The 20,970-nt window shown below is 36.6% G+C and overlaps 1 protein-coding gene across 3 annotated transcripts in view; it reads right to left on the minus strand.

The window, feature by feature from the left end:
• Positions 1 to 6,056: 6,056 nt before the first annotated feature.
• Positions 6,057 to 20,970, minus strand: part of astn2 (astrotactin 2) — a 286,714-nt gene continuing 271,800 nt past the window's right edge. For all 3 annotated transcript variants that reach the window (XM_007569613.2, XM_007569604.2, XM_016680498.1), the window contains 3 exons: positions 11,977 to 12,077; positions 10,980 to 11,163; positions 6,057 to 8,299 (listed from right to left, as the gene is read on the minus strand). In XM_007569613.2, coding sequence (XP_007569675.1) covers positions 8,065 to 8,299; positions 10,980 to 11,163; positions 11,977 to 12,077 — 520 coding nt within the window. In that variant the 3' untranslated portion in view covers positions 6,057 to 8,064. The remainder of the gene's footprint in view (positions 8,300 to 10,979; positions 11,164 to 11,976; positions 12,078 to 20,970) is intronic.

Genomic DNA, 20,970 nt, shown 5'->3' on the forward strand with positions numbered 1-20,970 from the left:
GTGAACAAAAAAAGTAGTGATGCTTTATCACACCACTTGCTGTCAGCATTTAGTTGTTCATAATGACCTAGTGTAAGCACTGTTGTCAGATGTATAAGCCATGAATTTATCTGTTGAGTCCGATATTATTTATTTGTTGTCAATTAAAAAAAAATAATAAAAAAGAAACAATAATCAGAACATTCATCTTTGGGTCCCAGGAGTTTGTCAAAACTGATCACCACAATAAAACCTGTACTTTTTGGGCACTAAGACATCTTTCTTATTTTGAATGTTTGGCACTTACTAACAGCTTTTGTTCCTCTCCTGTTCATTATGCACATCATCAAGTCTTATTTGTAAGCCTTTGTGTCAGCTAAAGATTTGCAAACTCGGTGAAGTTAGTCAATGGCCTTTACAGTCTTCCTCTACCTGTAAGCTAAACTGTCATTAGTTCATGATTGGCAGTTTTTATGCCTCACAGATACCACTGAGTGAAACATGTTTCTTTCTGTGTTTTTGTGCTTCTACATTTGCTGTAATGTATACCTGTTGGTAGTCTGGCACATGGATGCATACTTAATGCATTGTAGGGAATGACGTACTCAAACTCAATTATATTTATTATAATTTCGTCAACGCCTTACTCTTTTTTCCCCAATAACATTGAAATGAAAATTAAATGTTGCAGCTCTTCAATCATTATTTTCTTTTCATTATTATTTCCAAACTTGGGAACTCCTAAGTCATTCCTTTCTGCCATGATCGCTGTGCTCTAAACCCCACACATGACAAAACACCATGACGTACACAGGTCTCCAGTTCCCAAAAGCTCCATACTTCTGGTGCTAACAGAGGTGCAGCTTCTAGAAGTCTTGTTATATTTTTTTATTTTTTTCACTCTCTCTTCATTAATTTTATTGGACGATAACTTTGCACTTTGACTTAAGTGAAAATATCTTCTTTTATTTCTAGCCTTACTTGAGTATAATTTTTGACTATTCCACCAACCTTTCCTACTTTGCAGGCTATTTTAAAAGTTTCAAAGACAACAAACGTTTATATGAAAGTAGCTAAATTAAGCTTCATCCAGCGTTGGTCCCATTTATCCCACATTTTTTGGGGGGCGTAAATGAGGTGTTACAAATTCGCTTTGAGGTTTTTTTAAATTAAAAAGAAAATATGTGCGGATGTGGTTGTAAAAACAACAACAACAAAAAAAAAAAACAGGAACTTGTTCAATAATGCTGCATTGATACACAAGCATGAAAATGTGAGGGTTGTTTCTGGCACATCGGTGACCTTAATGGCCTAATTTGTGAGAATGCACATCAAGCTACTGATTTTTAAAGTGCAGTTAATGTTGCATGACTGAAAAAGAAACTGGATCTGAGCTTGAAGGAATAGTTTGTTGAGCGAGGTGGAAAAAGTAAATGCTTCCCAGCAGCTCACATGCAGAGAGGCATAGCCACCTTCAGTTAATGATATAAATTAGAGTAATTTGTATGGGATGGATGTCTGTTAGTTTAGTGACTGATTTCCCTCCTTTCCATCTAAATGTAAATATTTTTCCAGCAAGATCATGTAGCAAATTGGCTCAAACTTAGGAAATCGACAATAGGCCTCATTTTACATTTGCTTACAGCAATCTTCATCTGTGCCTTATTTTGCTAATTAATTGTGATCCAATTATTGCTCTACAATTGTACAACCTTATTTCAGTAATTTGAACACCAAGGGGGCTTCTCTGTTGTGAAGCTTGAGTCAGTATAGAGTCTATGCATCTAGTTTAAGCAAAATCAGTAGCTTTTACATTGCATTAAATTCCTACTGTAGAAAAAAAATCCTAAAAAGTTTAAATACCTACATGCATTCACCAAGCACTATGCTATGGATATTTATATGACATCACTTATGCATCCAATAGACTTGGACCTGTTGTATGCACTACAGTCCATTTACAGAGATCCACATACATTTTGAGGCAATGGGCTGATTGTAGTTCTCCAAGGATAATCCAGCAGCGCCAACAAGAAAACGTTTTATAGCTTAAATGAGCATCAGTTGTGAATTATGACATATTTTCACATTTTAGGAAAACTTTAGCAGCTCCTGATCTAACTGTGACCCTGAGTACGTCACAAGACTTTCCCCAAAATAAGTCTGCCCCATCTACTGTTTAACAGAGGTAAGAAAACATCCCACTTTTCCCCCTCATCGCCAACCAAAGAGTAATGAGTATTTATTTCCTTCATGCCTATTGATTGTATGAATAGGAGCAAAGCGATCCATAAACTGTCTCTTTCTCTAATTCTCTCTCCCTCCATTTCCCTTGCTTTGTCTCTCTCTCCCCATCTCTCGGTCTGTCTTTTTCTCTGAAACAAAGATTAACAAAAGCCATCTATTATCAGTTACACCTTATAAATATAGTCAAATTCAAAAACTAGATAAGGAATTTTCCTGTTTTTTCTATGTCCATAATGCTAGACATAATGCAGACTGATAAATATATCCAAACAGGCTGCCTCCTAAGTGTTTCATCAAAATGCCACATCTTCCCATACCCCCCTGTAGTGAGAACCCAGGGCAGATCCAGAAAATGCTGGAGAAACAATGCAATATATACATTTTATCCAGAGAGAACATAAATATCTTAGTTTCCATCCTGGATGGATGGATGTCTCATCCCAGATGGCCTCGAGAGCCAGTGTCCTCCAACTTGTGTCTCTGTCGCAACACATCTGAATCAAATAATTAGGGGATTATCAGGACTCTTGTTTACATACTGAGGAGTTAATTCAGCTGTTTGATTCTGGTGTGTTGCATCAGTAGCACATCTAAAAAAGTGCAGGAGAGTGGCCTTCAAGGACTGGAGTTTGACATTCATGCCATTCATGGAAGGACGGATGGATGACCTAAACCGAGTACACAAGATCTAGAAGTTACCCCAGTAAGCATATGATTACTAAAAAAATGACACGTACATTTTCTAACAATAAATGGACTTGTAGGACACTGGATGTTGGAGAGTATTACTGGAATACTGGAGAGTATTAAGAATAATATTCTCAGCCTATTGTCTGCCTGGTGTTTCTATGAAGAAATAATTTGCTCTATTTTAAGCGAATTATGTTTTAGCATATATATTTACATCTAAATTTTCACACAGGACCAAGGAGATCTTTTACTCCCTTAATATTAAACACATTATTTTAAAAACAGCGTTGTCTTTGTTATTTAAATTGTTTTGACATTCTGAAACACTTAAATGTGACAAACATGCAAAAAAAAAAAAAAGAAAAAAAGAAAGCTAGTAAGGAGGCGGACACGTTTTAGCACCGTATATTTAAAGGGATTTTTAACTATCTTGGATTTTGACATCTCAAGGATTTCTGTGGACTGATTCTCTGCACTATAGAAATGAAAATTTACTCACCTCAGTATGCTGCATGCTTCAACTGAAAGAACGTGCAGCAGATCATTCCCTGTCATCTGGGTAACTTAGAAAGTGATTATCTGTCCACTTGGGAGACTGATAGATTGTGCACAGAACACATCGTTCAGACACGCAAAATTTAATTGGTGGCAGCAAAAAGAAAATTCTTGTCATGGTTTAGAACAGGTATTTTTACAACCTTCATTCCTCTGTGCAATATCTAGTAAATGTATATCATGAATGACACAGAAATGCACTTATTTTCTGTGTCTGGACCTATTTTCAGACTTTAAAAGGCTATTATTCTTATTATTCTAAAAAGAATAATGATAATATATACAATACAACTGTACATATATGGACAATTGTATGAATTTAAATGATAATTTTCATAGTAAAGTTGATAAAAAACTTTTTATGTTTATTTAAAACATAAAATAATAAATCCAAAGGTTTTGTTATACATTTCGTTTCAATAATGAAACTATTAAATGATAAAACGGAATATTTTCCTCACTTTACGAATACATAAATAAAAAATAAAACAGCAACTTATATAGGTTGCTGCTCTTAACCTTTCAGGTGAATAAGGTTTGGTTTAAGGAGAGCGATGTTGGTCAGACAAACCAGCCCATTCTGCAAGCTAAGTGAAAAAAAATATATATATATATATACTGTGAAAAACACTGAAACAACAAACCTAAATCACCTTCTACGAACAAAGCAAACATTTTACTTTCTGACAAACACACAAATGAAATCATTACAATAGGCTTGAAAGTAGTCCTGACATGATCACCACAAAAAGACTTTACAGTTTCCATTACATCACTATCCTGTTGTTACCACTGCCATCTGGTTTAACAACTGTCTATTATATTACTATTAGCCAGTTTGCAGCTGCTGTTTTTCCCTTTCTTGATTTATGGCTACACTAGTGCTGTTATACTCATTCAAAAATTTCTGTTCAGAATATAAAGAAACATACCTAGAAAGTCGATGTTTCTAAATTGTTCTTATTCCTATTGGTGCCACAGCCACACCTTGTTCTTGATGCTCTAGTCTGGCAACACTATGGTTAATATACTGCAAGAAAAATGCTTTCAGTAAACTTATGAGTTTGTCAATTGATGTTTTTCAAAACCTAAAATTTGATTTGTAAGCCAGGTGTAAAAGTTAGGGAAACTTTAACCCTATTTTAGCCACAATGTTTCCTTTTGAATCGTTGACAGCCAGAGATAGGCAGCAGCACCCCTCGTATGTAAGATAATGAATAGATGGATTAAATTTAAGTGCTTTAATACTTTAGCTTTCAAACGCCGTAGCTGTTTTATTTTTTTTCACATTTGTATTACAATGTTCACTGAGAAATTGTGGAATATATATTCTGACGGGAGTTTCTTGAATTTAAAACTACCTATCCAGTATTTTTCGTGTGCCTTTTAGCAAGTCACATTAGTGGAAATTAATGCAAACACAAGAACTGCAGAGAGCAACGAGCAGCACATTCAATATTGTTATTATTAATATATTGTTATTTTTTTTGCATATACTGTAATTTTACCATTTACAAATGTGAGAATGAAGACGATAGTAAATTGTGTAAACTTAAATTGTGAGATATTTCATCACAAAAGAATTTTGGAAATTAGATGAAATGTAGCGAATATATATATATATATATATATATATATATATATATACTGGAAGAACTAAATGGCAGAATGTATTGTTTCCTGATAAAAAAATATTTTTTAACCTCTTATGATAATCACATTGGCTTGTTTAACAACCACTCAGTTTTGACCAATGTTTTAAAGAAGAATGCTTTATCATTCTATTGCAGTGAAATAACAAAAGTCTGATTTTACTATGCATGTTTAATACTCCACATTCTTCAGAAAAAAGACAGAGCCACATGATGACACAGTTATATTTAAATATTTACAATTGAAAATTTACAATATATTAGTTATCACAATTCGTACAATTAAATAAGGATTTTGTAAAATGTGTTGCTCACATTAAAAGAATATGCATGGCTTTAAAGATATGTCATTGGACTAAATAAGAAAAATATGCAACCACTGTCAATTATACAATCACTGACTCTATGCAACCTTCAAGCACGGGACCATTCAAACTTTCTGGCATAATTAAATGTATGTTTATTTCTTGAGGAATAACTCAACCTAATTCCCAAAAATTAGCTTAGGGTCAGTCATGGCATTTTGGAAAAAAATAAATAAATAAATAAACACAGTGCTTTATTGCACTTCCGTTAAATGTTGTCGCCTTGCTGTTAAGATTTCACTCCAATCATAAAAGCATTGAGCTATGAAAGTTTTTCCCCTTTTTGCTATTTGGTCATTACTTTACATGTACAAAGTGGTAGTAGGGCAGAATAAGTGGACCTTTTCCACTGGCATCTACTCAGTGTATCAACCTACTTCACTGGGGTTCCAAACAGGCCAGATCGGGTTGATAAAAAACAAAAAACAAAACGTAACATCAGAAGACTGTTGTTCACTGACTGGCATGCGGGTGGAGTCACTGGTTGCTTAACATGATTGCGTCTCACACTCTCATACTTTACCACAGTGCTTTGTCTCACCACCCACAGATGTTTCAAACTCTCTTCTTTTTTTTTTTCTTTAATGACAGACAAAAAGCCACAGACTGATCCGAATGTTCGGCATAACTTCCATGTTTTCATTGTTGCGTTGTGTTTTTTACATACAGACCACATTACAATACTTTCAGATTTTGGGACTACCCACTATACGATAACCCCACCCACTAGAGGTGCTGGTCGAAAGGGGCAATATTCTCGACATGGAGGCATGAAGTAGATTGACTCCAAGCAATTGCACTGGCATGTCCTTGTTTTGGGAACATTTTTAAACAGAAAAACAAACAAACAAACAAAAACAGTTCAACCATTACTTTATTCTTGTGGTGATGCTGTAAGACCTACGTAGCGAAAGTTAATCTAGCTAACTCTTAATCTTAGTAAGGTAAAGCAACAGACTTTAGAGGAAACTCTAAAGAGAAGAGATAAAATTCCAAGGGAAAGCAAAAAGCCAAGAAGGAGAGAACTTTATGACTTGACTTTATCCTTTAGGATGACAATCCCATTGCAATCATGGAAAAAAAAATAAAAAATAAATTTTTCATCCTTTAAAGCTGCTAAAGCCATGGTGCATCCCTACTTCTAGACTCCAGACAGCTGATGCAGCAGTACTGTAAAAGTTTCCTGATACCTTCAGGGCAGTTATCTCATGTCCCTGCTCTTAGCTTTGCCACAGATACTTGGAGTTCGGGGGTGTGTCCGAGGTCACTGCCTAGCTTCACGGTACACCAGATAGATTCCACATGGATCAATAAAGGGGTGCGATTCATTTTGTGGATGTCATACTGAAGAGCATATATGCAAGTGATCGCGGAGTTGTGAAGCAGGTGGGTGTCCACATTAGGTTTTAACGCAACAGATTTTAAAAGGCGACAGACGATTTGCAGCACAGGACATTTTGCCCGCAAGCTTTAGCTTTTCGCCTTGGTTAGGGCTCCCCTTAGAGGCACGGCATTGAGGGAGCAGTGGCTACCAGAAAGAGGATAGTTGGTTATTACAAGCACTTCAAACTTCTTAGGCTTTAATTGCGTAATACATGTTTAATAGATTTGTTGTATTAATGTGCAGAAAACAAATGTGCGTATTTAAATGACACTGCATGATGTATGAGTACTTACCTAATTTTTGTGACTATCAGTACCAAAAAATCTCGATAAGGACGTCCCTTTCCCTTTAAAACATCCTTTAATAAAAGCACTATCTACGAAATGTGGTTTGTTGTTAAGAACAGTAAAGATGAGAGTGAAAAATGACAAAACTATGTCTGTAGTTTAGCTTGGAAATTAAAGCTTAAGAACAATTCAAGAGTGCCTCGTTTGTATTCTACTGATAAACCATCTTTGCATAATGTCGCCAGTCTTCAGGATTTGCAGCTGTAGCCCTAAAAAGCTATTAAAGTTCAATATCATCAACTCATAACTCGCCTAATGATTTTAAAACCTTGATGAAAATATTTTTTTTTCTTAACTAATTGGAAATTCAAAAATAAATGATTTTTACGTAACTTTCACATAATTCCACTTTTCTTTTTTAATGAAAGTAGCAAAGGCAAATAAGTTACAGAATCATTATATCCTTTTTCTTTTGTAGTATCCAAGGTAAGCACCAAAAACGAACCATATTATTACATTCATGGTATTGAAGCCAACCACTCTTTTTGTTTGTCTTCCTTTTTTATGCTTTTGATTGACTTGTCGGTTTTACAGACTCGTACTGCATTTCCTTACTAATGTGCACAATCACTGGGATTATGTAGCTGAAAAGCATGTCCACTCCAGCAACTCTTCCATATCTTCTGTCTTCTGATAAAAGTAGGCCACACAAAAACACGTCTTTGTGTGGCTTTAACAAGATGTTCCGTGATTTCTGAGGATTCTTCGAAGGCTCTCCTGGTTTTTTTAAAATGCGCCAGTCACGTGAGAGACACTTGCTGCAGAGCGTACCAATGAGGTTCAACAATCAATGATGTCATTTTGCAGAAAAAAAGATGATGTGTGCTCATCTCTCCATTTGTCTCTCACCGGAGTTTGGTGTTACTGTAAGTGTTGCGCTGTAAGGACATGAGCTTTTCCATGCACAGAGCACGTCTTTCATGTAAGGAGCCATGCCACATGCTGGGAAGTCCACCCTCTTCGCTCCTGCAGTAGATATAAGCCATTGTGTCTGTGCGACTTTGGATGTGGGTACTGCGAAGGAGGGATCGGCAGTAGAGGCTGATCGTTTCCACCCTACGAAGTATCAGGTTTGCTTTCCTACAAAAACATTGGGAAAAAATAGAAGCAGAAAAATAATCTTTGAAGGACAATTGTTCAATTTTCATGATATACAGATACATCTGAACAATGTATATAGTTAAAAAGAGAACAAAAAAGGAAGGGAAAAAGTACCAAAGTCTAACTCAGATAGGCACAAAAAAATCAAGACTAACAGTTATTGAATATGTTCTTATTACTTGATTTGTTTGTTTGTTATTAATATGTTGCTCTCTAGTCCCATGCTCTCCTGAATTTAGTTCTGTGATAATGGGCTGGTAGATCTTCACTCCATGATATATTTATTTTTTTCAAGATAAACATCAAGAGCTAAAAACAAAAAGTGTTCCTTGATGGTAACTGCAGGGCTCAGAACTGAAGCAGTAAAATTAACTTTGGTTGTTTAAATGAAATTATATTACCATATCGTTAAATATTTTGGGTTAATCTCTGCTAAAATCTCACACACACTGCCATAGTACTTTTTACTATAATCTTAAAGCCAGGCCAGAACATAAATACATTTCAATTAATTCAATTAATATTTATCTTTTACCATTTTGCCATGTCTATCCAGTTAAGTTGAATTTAATGTCTCAGTTTCAGCCAACAATAACATGATTAACTATTTATGATTAACACTCAAATGACAAGTCGGTGTAAACATAAACGAGTGGTTTCACCTCTAAAGAATAAAACAATGGAGTACCAGATTTAGAATCTTTGTAGGGCCTATTTTGATTAAGAATGCTAGTATAATTTACAGAAGACTAACATGCCGCCTTCTGTCATTCTGGATCGACAGCCAGTTTGGCTCAAAACCTGAACTTTAACGCATAATTGCTCTGTATAAAACGACAAAGAATGTATCTGGGTCACAGTTCAGGAGCTCAGAGATCAGCAGAATTAAACGTGTACAAAACCACTAGACACAAATGATGTATCTTCTTCAAGGCTTTTTTAAGCTCATATGGATATCAAAAAGCACTAAACACACAAGGGAAAGGCCAAAAATACAATTATTTTGAAAAGCAGCGTCTGCTGAACATCAACATCTGTCTTCAGTTAAGCAAGCAGTACAGACATCCTTTTCACTTATTTGAAATGTGTGCGTGTGTGTGGGGGGCATTTTTCATTTCCCTTGAATTCTTATGTCTGAAGTAACAGAATTCCAAGCTCATTATCAAGGGAAGTCTGGAATTACAAGCCCGACAGATGGAATATATGCATTTGTTGGTGATAAGAAAGAAAATTACTATTAAATTAGGACTAAAAACTGAAGAAAGGATGTTTCTGTTACTCATCTTGCTTGAGGGCAGTCTCATTTCTGGCTAAAGCATACGTGAAATTAGGATTAACGATGAGGAAGCAAAAGGTGTTTGTCAAAAATACAGCAAAGAAATACTGTTACCATGTATAAGAGCATGTGCAAATCACTAAATGGGCAGTAAGTTGGAACAATGGTGGACATATGTGGGGGGGCTCCTGGGATTCCTGCAGGAGTGCTGACGGTGCTTACGTTCTTCTTGGCCATTCTTTTACCTTTTAAAATGCACCACCAAAGGAGCCTTCTTGTAAATTACTGCAAGGAGGCTAAACCCTGCCAACTTAAGGCAGTAAATAATCCACAGTCACTCACCCAAAAGCAACCCCCTATCCCAACCCCCATCTCCCCCAATTCCACCCTCTTTGCCCACACACATACAAAATGCATACCATTCAACAAGTCCACATTCTAGGTCCCAATGGCCAACTTGTGTCTCCCACCCCCGTCACCAATCAGAGAGAAGCATAAACTTCCTACAGACCAAAGTTATTCCTCAATTATTATATTATTTATAGCTGGAAAAGAGCGCTTCCAGGCAGTGGGGGTGGACAAACCAAAACATTGGGCTGTAACCTAAGATTTTGTATTGCTATCATGAGTCCTGGAGCAACTCCTTTCTCAGACTCGCATGCATAAATGTTTTTGTTTTAAACTTTTTTTTTCCCCTCTAAACTCATTGTTTATACTTCATTCCACAATTTTTTTTTTCAGACACTGAGCCTCTTTTTGTTCTCATGGTGTCGTAACATTTCAGTGTCTGTTCAAACAACCAGTGAGGGTGTCCCTGTCAAGAAGGTCACAGGTGAAGGGACGGTTGGGTTGGTACGTTGTGGTTATAAATTAACTATTTTATAGGAAAGAAGAGGAAATGGACGTGGAAGTCAAGTTAGTGTTAGACGAGTATCCCATTTACTGTTTGGCTTGGCTGTCAAATGCTGTTTTGGTATAGCCATGGTGATGTGTGGAGTGACTGCAGCCCTAGATTTTTAACGGGTGACCTGGCTCGCTTCCCTTTCCGGAGAAGCAATGCTGGAATTATGTTTTTGTTTTTTTTTAATTATTCCTTTTGTTTTGGGATTTTATAGGGAGGGTAGAGTGGTTGAATGATTTAGATCCGACAGCTGGTTCAGGAGGCATTGCCTCTTATGTAAGAAGCCTCAGAGTGATGGTAACTGACAAACAGCACATTTCACCAGATATGACAAAAAGATGACCTAAGTACCAGCAGAGTGTGGGAAAACAAGTTTATTTGTTTACTTCTGAACGGGATACAAACTGTTCCCCATCAACTCTTTAGGTAACTTTAGAGGAATTTCAAAAAGCAAAAGTTTTTAGAGCTCACTGTCTTCTCACCTGGGGCCCAGCTCATCCTCACTGCGCCACACGAAGTCCCCAAACTTCTCATAGTGGGAATTGTAGTGGTGCTGGACTCTATAAAGCAGCGGAGGGGCAATCTCCATCAGCATATTGTAGGCCATCTGCTGTTCCTTTCCACTGGTGTAGCCATTGTATAAGTTGTACACCCTGTCGGCTATTTCTGTGACGACGGAAAAGAGTTAGAGAGGTACAAAGGAATAAGAACAGTGAATAATCAATTAATAGGTAGCATTAAGGTGATGGTTGTCAGCTAACAACCAGTGAAAATTTGCTATACTGAAGTATTTTTGCTGTTTGTTAAACATTTTGTAACACTTTCAACCGTGGAAAAAAACAATTGTTCTACCCTTTTAAGTCAGTTAAGAAAAAACTAAATTACTACCAATAAATGTAAACTGCATAAATGTCTTAAAAAAATTGAAGTCCTGCTCAAACCTGCAACACAATAATTTTGAGGATTTCAACTCAAAATTGAAATTGAGTTGGATTACTGGATGTCCTTGCTGTTACTAACTTCTCTAATGGTTATTAGACTGCAGCATTTGTAGGGGTTTTAATTTGAGGACAGACATATGACCTGAAAAGCACATGGATTTTTTTTTGTTTGTTTTTGTGATCTCAAACTTTTAATGAGCTCATATTTAAATGCAGTTTTTAATAACCTATTTGCTCTACTTGTTTTATGGCTTGATTCTGCTTTGAGCTTCTCTACGCATGTCAAAGCTCTTCTTACAACCTGGTTATGATCCATCAGCATGAAACAGAAATGCTCAAAACTTCTTCCACATGCAGTACAGAAGTGAACATTGCATGTTCTGGATGGAGTATAAAGTTCGAGGAACAACATGAGAACAACTGGGATGTCCACGTAAAACGTTATTTGGGAAGGAAGTTACTGAAGAACGTTTGAATTGAATGCGCAAACAAATAAATGTGAAAGCTTTCGGCTTCAAAAGCCAAGCAGCAAAGATACCTTCTGCACGACTGTCATCCACCACTGGGCAAGATGTGCGTACAGAGACAAAGCTCGACTCTGTGTGACTGCCTCGATTATCCACTGCAGCGAGGGTAAACCTTTAAAAAGAAAGAAAGAAAAAAAAGACAAAGCAAAATGCATTATTTGCTCATAAAATTCCATTACCTAACAATTTGATCTCTGTCATCTGGTGCTATTTTCTATTTGTGTTTACTCATAAACACATATGATTTCAATGTAGCTAAGTAAAATACTTAGTCAAATAGTTAATAAAAACAAACATAAAAATGAAAGTTCAGATTTTATAAAGTTTATTGCTTCATTAAATTAACTGAAACTCACTGTGATAATTTTAATCTTTAATCTGCAACACCAAAAAGTGATCCTCTTGTTGACTCCACCTCACAGGAGCTCATTCATGCACCAAAAATAAAGGTTGCAACATTAGACCCTGCTAATTGGCTATATCCTTTAACTGATCACCTCAGACAATAGTTAATTCACTTGTTTACAATTACAAGTACAATTGAAATTCTTTGTGAGTGTACATCATTTATATTGACTGACAAAAGCCAAAGACAAACCAAAATCTTTAACAAGGAAAATATTTTTTTCAGAGCACTGCAACAGATACAGTACCGCTGCAGCACTTAATTGGAAAAATAGATTGGAAAAAGGTTTTTTGACTACCATATTCCATTTTGTGGTGCCATAATTATTGCACTATTGTGGTGAAGCTTGTTCTTAGTAAAGATTTACTGGAAATAGAGAGAATGAGGGAGACCGAGCGAGCGAGGGGAGGGGGTGGTCGGTTGGCGGGGGGTAGAAAAATCATGTTTTGGTCCACATTAACTGTTTTCCTACTGCAGGGAAAGTTTAGAAAAAGTGAATTAAGTCTTGAGAAATATTTATAACTGGTTAAGAAAAACTGTAAGCTTTCAGCAATATTTCCACAGAGCAACCACTGTAAAAACAGCAGAAGGACACAAAGGAAACCACAAAACAAAGTGAGACAAAATGAGCAACTCGCATGGCATTCTTCTCCTAAAAACTGCTCTGAAATGCACAAAAAAAAAAAGAAAGATATTGTTTATGCAAAAGTCACTTTGCCAAAAACGCCCATTCTCATTTTGATGTCTCTTGCAATCTGTTCCAATGCTATCAAGTGATTGTTTTGCTTGTAACATGACCTGTTTGGGCATTGCTTGCATAGTTTGTCTGGTCTTGTTATTCAGCAGGGTGGATGTGGTATTCCCCAAGAACCTCAAGAAAGACGTGCAGACCTCGCTGGGTCCTCTGCCTGGCAAAACAATGCCAGCATGTTACAGCCACGCTGTTTAAATTATACAGCCACATAACGTGCAGATGGATACACCGAGGTGGGAGAAACGAGCAAAGCAGAAAGATGGCATGACAGAGATTTTATTAAAAGAGTTTTGGGTTATGCTCGATCACTTGAGGAGTGGTATGCATAGGCTTGCTGCCTCCTTTCAAATCCCCCAAAATGGTTTTGCTATGGTTTGTAAAAAATGAATTAAGCTTCTCAGGAAAACAACGTGGAAAAGATTGTGTGGAAGATTTTTTTATTTATTTATTTATTTTTTTGTCTACTCAAACTCAGAATGCAATGTTTTGATTTTGGTCCTGAAATTCAGCCAGGTGACTTATTATTATTATTATGTGTCTTATTTGTGCAACGTATAATAAGCTGTCAAAATGGGTAGGCTGAACATAGGATACTAGTTTATAAACAGGCACTCTACTATTATGAAGATATCCTGGGAGAAGAACAGATACAACCACAGTCTGGGCTGTCATGACAATGTAAAATCAAGGAAAGAGCTGAAAAGATCTACAACCACCATGATGACCATTCACCCACAGAGAGATACACTTTCCTTTGTCGCCGCTGTAGCTCATCTCTATCATTTGTTTTGCTTCATTGTCTCATCCTTTAGCCTCCATGGGAAATCATTGATTTTTTTCAATTAGCTATTGATTAAAGGAACATTACAAAAAGAAAAAGTTTTTGTGTTAATTTGCAATAAAGAGAAAGCTGAACAAGAATCACAAAGTCAGAGTGATCAGAAACATGAGACAAAAGGAATGGGAAAATGTGAAGCGATAGTCTGGGAAGATCAATTAGGGCAGTATCTCCGGCATGCCAAGACAAGCCAAGATGGTTGGGGATGCCTTTTCCATTACATCAGCATTTGGACACACATCAATCGAGGCTGTCTGCAAATCAATCAAAGCAGAAAGCTGTTTCTCCTTGCCCAAAGTATTTGTGTCAGCTTACAGTATATCTCATGACTCTGAAATAATCCAATCTGAGTGGCATCGGACTGTCGTCATTGCTCTAAATAAGACTGCCTTGCCTCTCAGCGTAAATTAGAAAAGATGGTCCAGCTCTGAATGAGCTCAGCTGTGCATCAGCAAGGCTCAGCAGGAAAAAAGTAATAATGACCACACTCCATTAAAAGTCATTGACGCTGAAATAACCAAGACTCCTGGAAATTGAGTTTTGGGAAAATCCACTAAACTGTCATTGCAGCGATACTTTTGAATTACAGATGGCAGTCACAGTGACCATCGCTTTTGGCACACAAGGATTGGAATGTGTCATCAAAAGAAATTCACAGTAAATGACCTTTAAGTAATAGAGAGTGAAAAATCAATAAACTAATAAGGATATTTATGCTTCCAGTCTTGTTGGTTACAGAGACATGCAGTTGCATGAAACTGATCAATAGCTACAAAAATTAAAGTAAAAATAAAAATTCATATCACCAGTGGATCTTGCTGCAAATTCTTGTTCCTTACCCTCTGGAACATACTAAGCTAATTTGAAAAAATGTTAAAATTTGTTGTTGCTGACTGTTATCAACCACCTTTACATTTTGCCACCGATCTCATGTGATGTCACCCCTCTTGCGTTCTTTCTCCTAGGTTTTCTCCTGAGCTATGTTTCCTCTAGTTTTGAAATCAGTTCTCATTGACGTAGTCATGTGTTTTATGCAGAAATGTCCTCAGACAGCAATGTTGATATTTCACTTCAAATAGTCCACTTCCACTCTCTGCTTTTTGTATCAACAGGCAACATGAATGCTTTTGAGGAACGTATATCAAACATGCTGAGAAATTACGTACCTGTGTACGATTCTTCACAAAATACCCACAAAGATTTTCAAGTGGCTTAAAACTCCTGGATAGAAATTGCAAAGTTGTTGACCATGGAAGAGACAATGCTGAAGCAGGAGATGCGTCGTCAGTTTTCCATGGACACAGTGTCGTTTTATAGCCCAATCAAGTAACCACGGTACTTTCAGTTGTGATAAAAGTGCTGTATATATCCAACAAGTAAAAGAAATTTGACTTCTTTTTTTTGTGCCTTGAAATTGGGCCTCCGTCTCTTTAAAGCCTTTAACAACGTATGTGGGGGAATTGCACTGAGATGTAGCTCATGTGATGAGCTATACAAACATGTAGTTTCACCAAGTCTTTGCTAATTTATAAGACAAAACAAACTTACAAGTTACTTTTCAGCAAGCTATGTGAGCTAATTTTAAGTCAACAATTCTTTAATATTTGTGAAAAAGTATTAATTCTGCTAGCAGATTATTTAATTTATAACAAGACTTTTTCCCATGTTATTAATGAAATAATCTTTTTCATCAGTATTAAGGAATTGTTTACTCAAAACAAGCACCTGAATCTAGCTGAAAAGTTACTTGTATGTTAGTTTTGTCTTATTTCAAGTGAATTTCCACTAGAAACTACACAAAGATACTGTGTAAGACTTTGTGTTTTTCTAGTGTGGCTGCCATGGGAGAGTCAAAGATTCCTCCCACATGCATGAAAGAACTAAAGCTACACTCCAGAACTGTTTTTAATGAGGGAATTACATTATAACATGATGCAATCGTGTTATACCAAAAGAAAGTAAATGTTTAGCAAGAGTAAATGTGGCCTTGATGGTATTTAATGTTTACCAAAACATTTTGATCTTTTTTTTTCCTCTGTTAGTTAAACTGATGAGGAGAAACACAAGACTGATATTACCGTATGTACTATTGAAGTATTAAAACTAGTAGCACAGCATGTACACTCATAAAAAAGCAGCACGATAATAACAAAGAAAACGTGTTTTATCCACGTGCTGCTCATAACACATGACTGGCTTTGGTGGTCAGATGATAACACTAAAGAATATTATTTGATTGTTCCTGTTTTGTTTTGCTCACAGAAAACTTTAGGGTCACAGCGGCCTGCAATAATGCAACAATGTATGGTGCATACAAGCTTAGGTTTGATCAGGCTTTTGATTAAAACAAATAGAGTTGGCTACAAACAGACGTCTCCTGTGACATAATGTTGACGCAAGTTCTTCTCTTATCAGAAAAAAAAACCATCACTGTGGAGAATGCCTACACATTGATACCAATGCTACAAAGTTACTTATTAGGTCCTTGTTGGAGGTTTTCACAAGTGGAAGCCTGACTTCTGCATTGAACTGTGTAGTACTAGTTCTTCCATAGTCCTTCAGATGTAGTCAAAATTTGATGGGAAATTGTGAAAACAGTGCTAAACATTTTTTGTAGTTCTACTCCATGGGTGGCATCAAAGCCTCCACGAATCTCAATTAAAATTTGCAATTACTCACAAATACAAGCCATAGGGCTTCTGGAGAAAATGTTTTAATGGTTTATGTTCAATCATTTTTAGTTAGATAATCAGTTAAGTTTATTTGTACGGCACATTTCAGCAACAAGGGAGTTCAAAGTGTTTTACATTGTGAAAACATAAAGAAAATAACTTAATAAACACATCATATATTCAACAGTTGTAAAAACTAATAACAGATATTACATTTTGTCAAGAGCCACGATCAAAATATTTGATACGCATCAAATATATGGTCAATGTTCTATTTATTATGGTTTAAAAGCAAGTCTAAGCACGTGGGATTTTAGCCTTGATTTAAAGGAAGTCTGTGTTTCAGCTGTTTTGCAATTTTCTTGAAGTTTGTTCCAGTTTTGAGGTGCACAGAAGCTGAATGTCATTCGCTTTATGTTTGGTTCTGGTTCTGGGGATGCAGAGCAGACCGGAACCAGGAGACCTGAATGGTCCAGAAGGTTGGTACAACAACAGCAAAACTTTAACGTATTTTGGTGCTGAACCATTCAGTGATTTATAAATTAACAGAAGTATTTTAAAGTCTATTCTCTGAGCTACAGGAAGCCAGTGGAAGGACTTTAGAATTGGGGTGATGTGCTCTATCTTCTAGGGTTTTACTGAGAACAAGAGCAGGAGTGTTCTAGATCAAATGCAACTGTCTTACTGTTTTTTTAGACAGACCTGTGAAGACCCTATTGTAGTAATCAATGCGACTAAAGATGAATGCATGCGTGAGTTTCTCTAGATCTTGCTGGGACATTAGCAATTTAATCCAGGAAATGTTTTTCCAAGTGATTTAAAGCTGACATTGACAGATAAGACAAAGACTGAGCTATCCAAATACATAGACAGGGAACTACGTGTGCATCAGTTATGGTAGTCCAAACTCAACAATATTGCGCTAACTGTCAAGCATGGTGGTGGTAGCATTACGTTGACAGTGAGCTTTGCTCAGCCTGGATGGAAAACAAAGATGGAAGAGTACCACCAAATTCCTTAACTTTATGTCACTCTGAGGTCCATTGATCTCAAACAATGGTACGTGTACCATCAGTGGTACTAAACTCGCTTTCGGTGGTACTTGGAAAAAGTTGTGGTGTTGACCATTTATAAGTTTAATATAAGGTTGTTTAACTGATGTACGTAATAATCCAGATCCAATAAAAAAAAAAAAAAAAAAAAAAAGATATGTTGTTAAGTAAAAACGTATTCACGTCAAAGGGAAATGGAGAATGGAGAATATTTCAGGAACTCCAATGATCAAATGAAATTTACAACAGCTAAAAACAAGTGCAGTTGGCTACTTATTTAATTGGAAGATACCACCGTGCATCTGGGAATGAGATCAAACCTGACTTATGTTCCTTTTGCAGGCAGAGAAACTAGAAGTATATGGTAACTGCTGTGCTTTGTTTAAAGCTTGGCCCTATTAGCGTTATAAAGTAATAATGAGTTTATGTGCAAATTATGTACGTAACAATAGTGGAAAGTTCACTAACAGAGGTTGCAAAGAATTCTGTGTGAGAAAGGCTTAATGAGTGCAAATAAAATGTTTATTGCTGTGGTCAGTACAGTTTACACAGCCATATTAGATTTTGAGGTCAGGGTTGGTTCCAATGCATTTTTGTCAATGGAATGCTAAACTAAATCATACCCTTAAACCAAGCATGTAGTTCTGCAGGATAAGAATAAACTGCTTTCTTGTTTGGTTCTCTGTGAAGAAAAACACAACAAATTAGAAATGTTTGAGTGCTGTTGTGTTAGTGTTCTAAAGTCTATAAATATGGTGTAATATGGAAACCTCAGTATTTACTGAGGTGTTATTTATGATATATATAAAAAAAGTTTGACGACTATTTATCTAGATAGTTGAAAGATGAAAACGTCGCAGTGTTACAACATGATGGTGATTCCAACCTTGTGTCAAACCTGGTTATAGAATAGATGTGGATGCAAGATGTTGGAGACAAAATAGAACTTCAAATTGTTTTAGAAGAAAATAATCATAATCTAAGAAGCATGTTATGTAAAAACAAAATGGACTGAGAACAGACTAGAGTAAACCATATACCTAGTGTGGACTACCCATCGGCACAACAGGCCATGCTCAGGGAGTCAATTCTCATCTCTTGGCCGGCCTGGGGCTGTCATAATTTCAACAAAAAAGTATATTAGAAATAATTGTTGTCAACCGCATCGTCCTGTTGGTTCATTTTCTTGAAGGGCATTTGACTAATCCAATAACATCTCTGAACCCTCCTTGTCCTGCCCCCTCTCCCGTTCCACCAAAGTGATCAAATTTTGCTGACCGGAGTTAGAGAGACACGAGTAGTGATTGACAAACCACAAAAGTGCAATAGGGGGCAGAAAATCTGTGATGAAAAAAGGCTAAAAAGCCTGAAAGTGGAAGGAGCAATATGTGCCAAATTAATCAATATGTTTGCTATTGGCATTATAAGTTCAACTATGTACCAGGAAGGAGCAGAATTATTGGGATTCATCAAAGGGGAATGAGGAGAGAGATGTGATCAAGAGAGAGATTAGGAAAGATGTCAAATTAGTGTCTGCCAACACTAAAAGAGGTAGCCAAAATGTTCATGAAGATGGATGTTTTATGAATGGAAAAGAGACGGTGATGCGTGAGAGAGAGAGAGTGAGATAATGGTGGGTGGAGGTGTTGATGGTGTTGGTGGGGGGAATTAGAATGCAATCAGAAAGACACTGAAATGACACCTAGGATAATGGCTCATACCGTAAAAATATTTTGGGATGGATGTCAAAAATGTTAAATTAAAGCAACTAAAAACAGAAAAAAAAGTAGTTAAAACGGTTGGAATGGATACTATTTAGAAAAAAAAAAGTTTATAGACACATAGTAAATCAAAGAGGACTGGCGTAACTCGTGTCTCTGCTTTACACTTTCCAGCAGAAGGTCCTTTGCTACACCAAAGTCGTGATTTTCATTGCGGTGCTTGTTAGGGGAACAGAATGAGCTCAAGTGTACATGATTATGGTTTCCTAAAGATTTCAGTTGTGGCTGTTTCTTGCGTAAAGACATTGAAACTGTTTCAAAACAAACCAAGGCTATAATGCACCAAGACACTGTGAAACAAAACCTGAGAAGACAAGCAAAGCTGAGATGCAATTGTGTTTCATGTGTCCAGTGACAGCCACAACAACATCTGGGTCTTGTCTGCTTCCCTCATAGTTGTTGGTACTTCAGCTTAATTTCAGAACATAGTGGGGACAAATAGTACTCAAGAGAAAGGCAAATCAGAGCCCGACCAAAAGTCTGCATTGACCCTCCTAAGTACCATATCCTTGTATGATGAATATAAAGATGAAAATGATTACTACATTGTACTCTTAATTCTTGTTGACAGTGATTTATAAACTTGCTGTATCAGCCTTATGATAATTCTTGAGCTTTGTGGTGCTGTCTAAAGTACATCATACTGCACAGGGCTCTTAAAACAGACACCGTTCTAGATATTTGCTGATTACAGTCTTTTTCAAATTACTGCAGCTGATGGACTGTCATCTTTATTTATTTCATAATTCGCCAGAGCTCAACATGAGAAAGAAATTAAAAAACAGTAGCAGCTCTAAACATTTTAGCCAACTTCACCAAGCTTATGCCAGAAACACAATGGACAGATTTTACATGCATACAATTATGGTGAGTAAAGAGACAGAGTCAGGGCCAAGCACAGTAAAAAAAATAAAAGGATGCATTACCATGGTTTTAATGTGGGATTTTCATGAGCTGGATTTAAAGATGCTTCACTGCCACAGACTTTTCTCGAGCAGTTTTTTTGACAGAAGGCTAAACTGCGGTCACAGCAGAAAGTAGCTCATGTTTGGGGCAATGTAGATGGCAATGCAGCCGAAGCCTCATATCATACACTGCTTCACAACATATGATAACACACGTAAACCTCACAACACTAGTGAAACATGCATGAGTGGAACCCCAAGCACAGCAATAGCAAAACATTTACAGAAACAGCATCAATAATGTAGGTGGGGAGGGGGAGCAGCGGTCTACTTGCTCTCTGAGGGATGGCTAACTCTCTAACACTTTTGTCCTTTAAGAGTCAGATCCATTATGTTAGTCTGAGTCTAAGTGATATGAAATCAAATAACGATTAAAGAAAACTTTTTTCATACCGCAAAACGCTGTTGTAGTTTGGCGTGCCAAAAGAATATTCATGTAGTTTCAGTGAAGTAAATATGAAACCAAAATATCTAAATCTAATTCACATTCTTTTCTTTCCACCTCTCCGTATGTCCAACTACGCAAGACTTACTCTG

Source organism: Poecilia formosa, unplaced genomic scaffold (assembly GCF_000485575.1).
Source record: "Poecilia formosa unplaced genomic scaffold, Poecilia_formosa-5.1.2 Scaffold6, whole genome shotgun sequence".
NCBI classification, from domain to species: Eukaryota; Metazoa; Chordata; class Actinopteri; order Cyprinodontiformes; family Poeciliidae; genus Poecilia; species Poecilia formosa.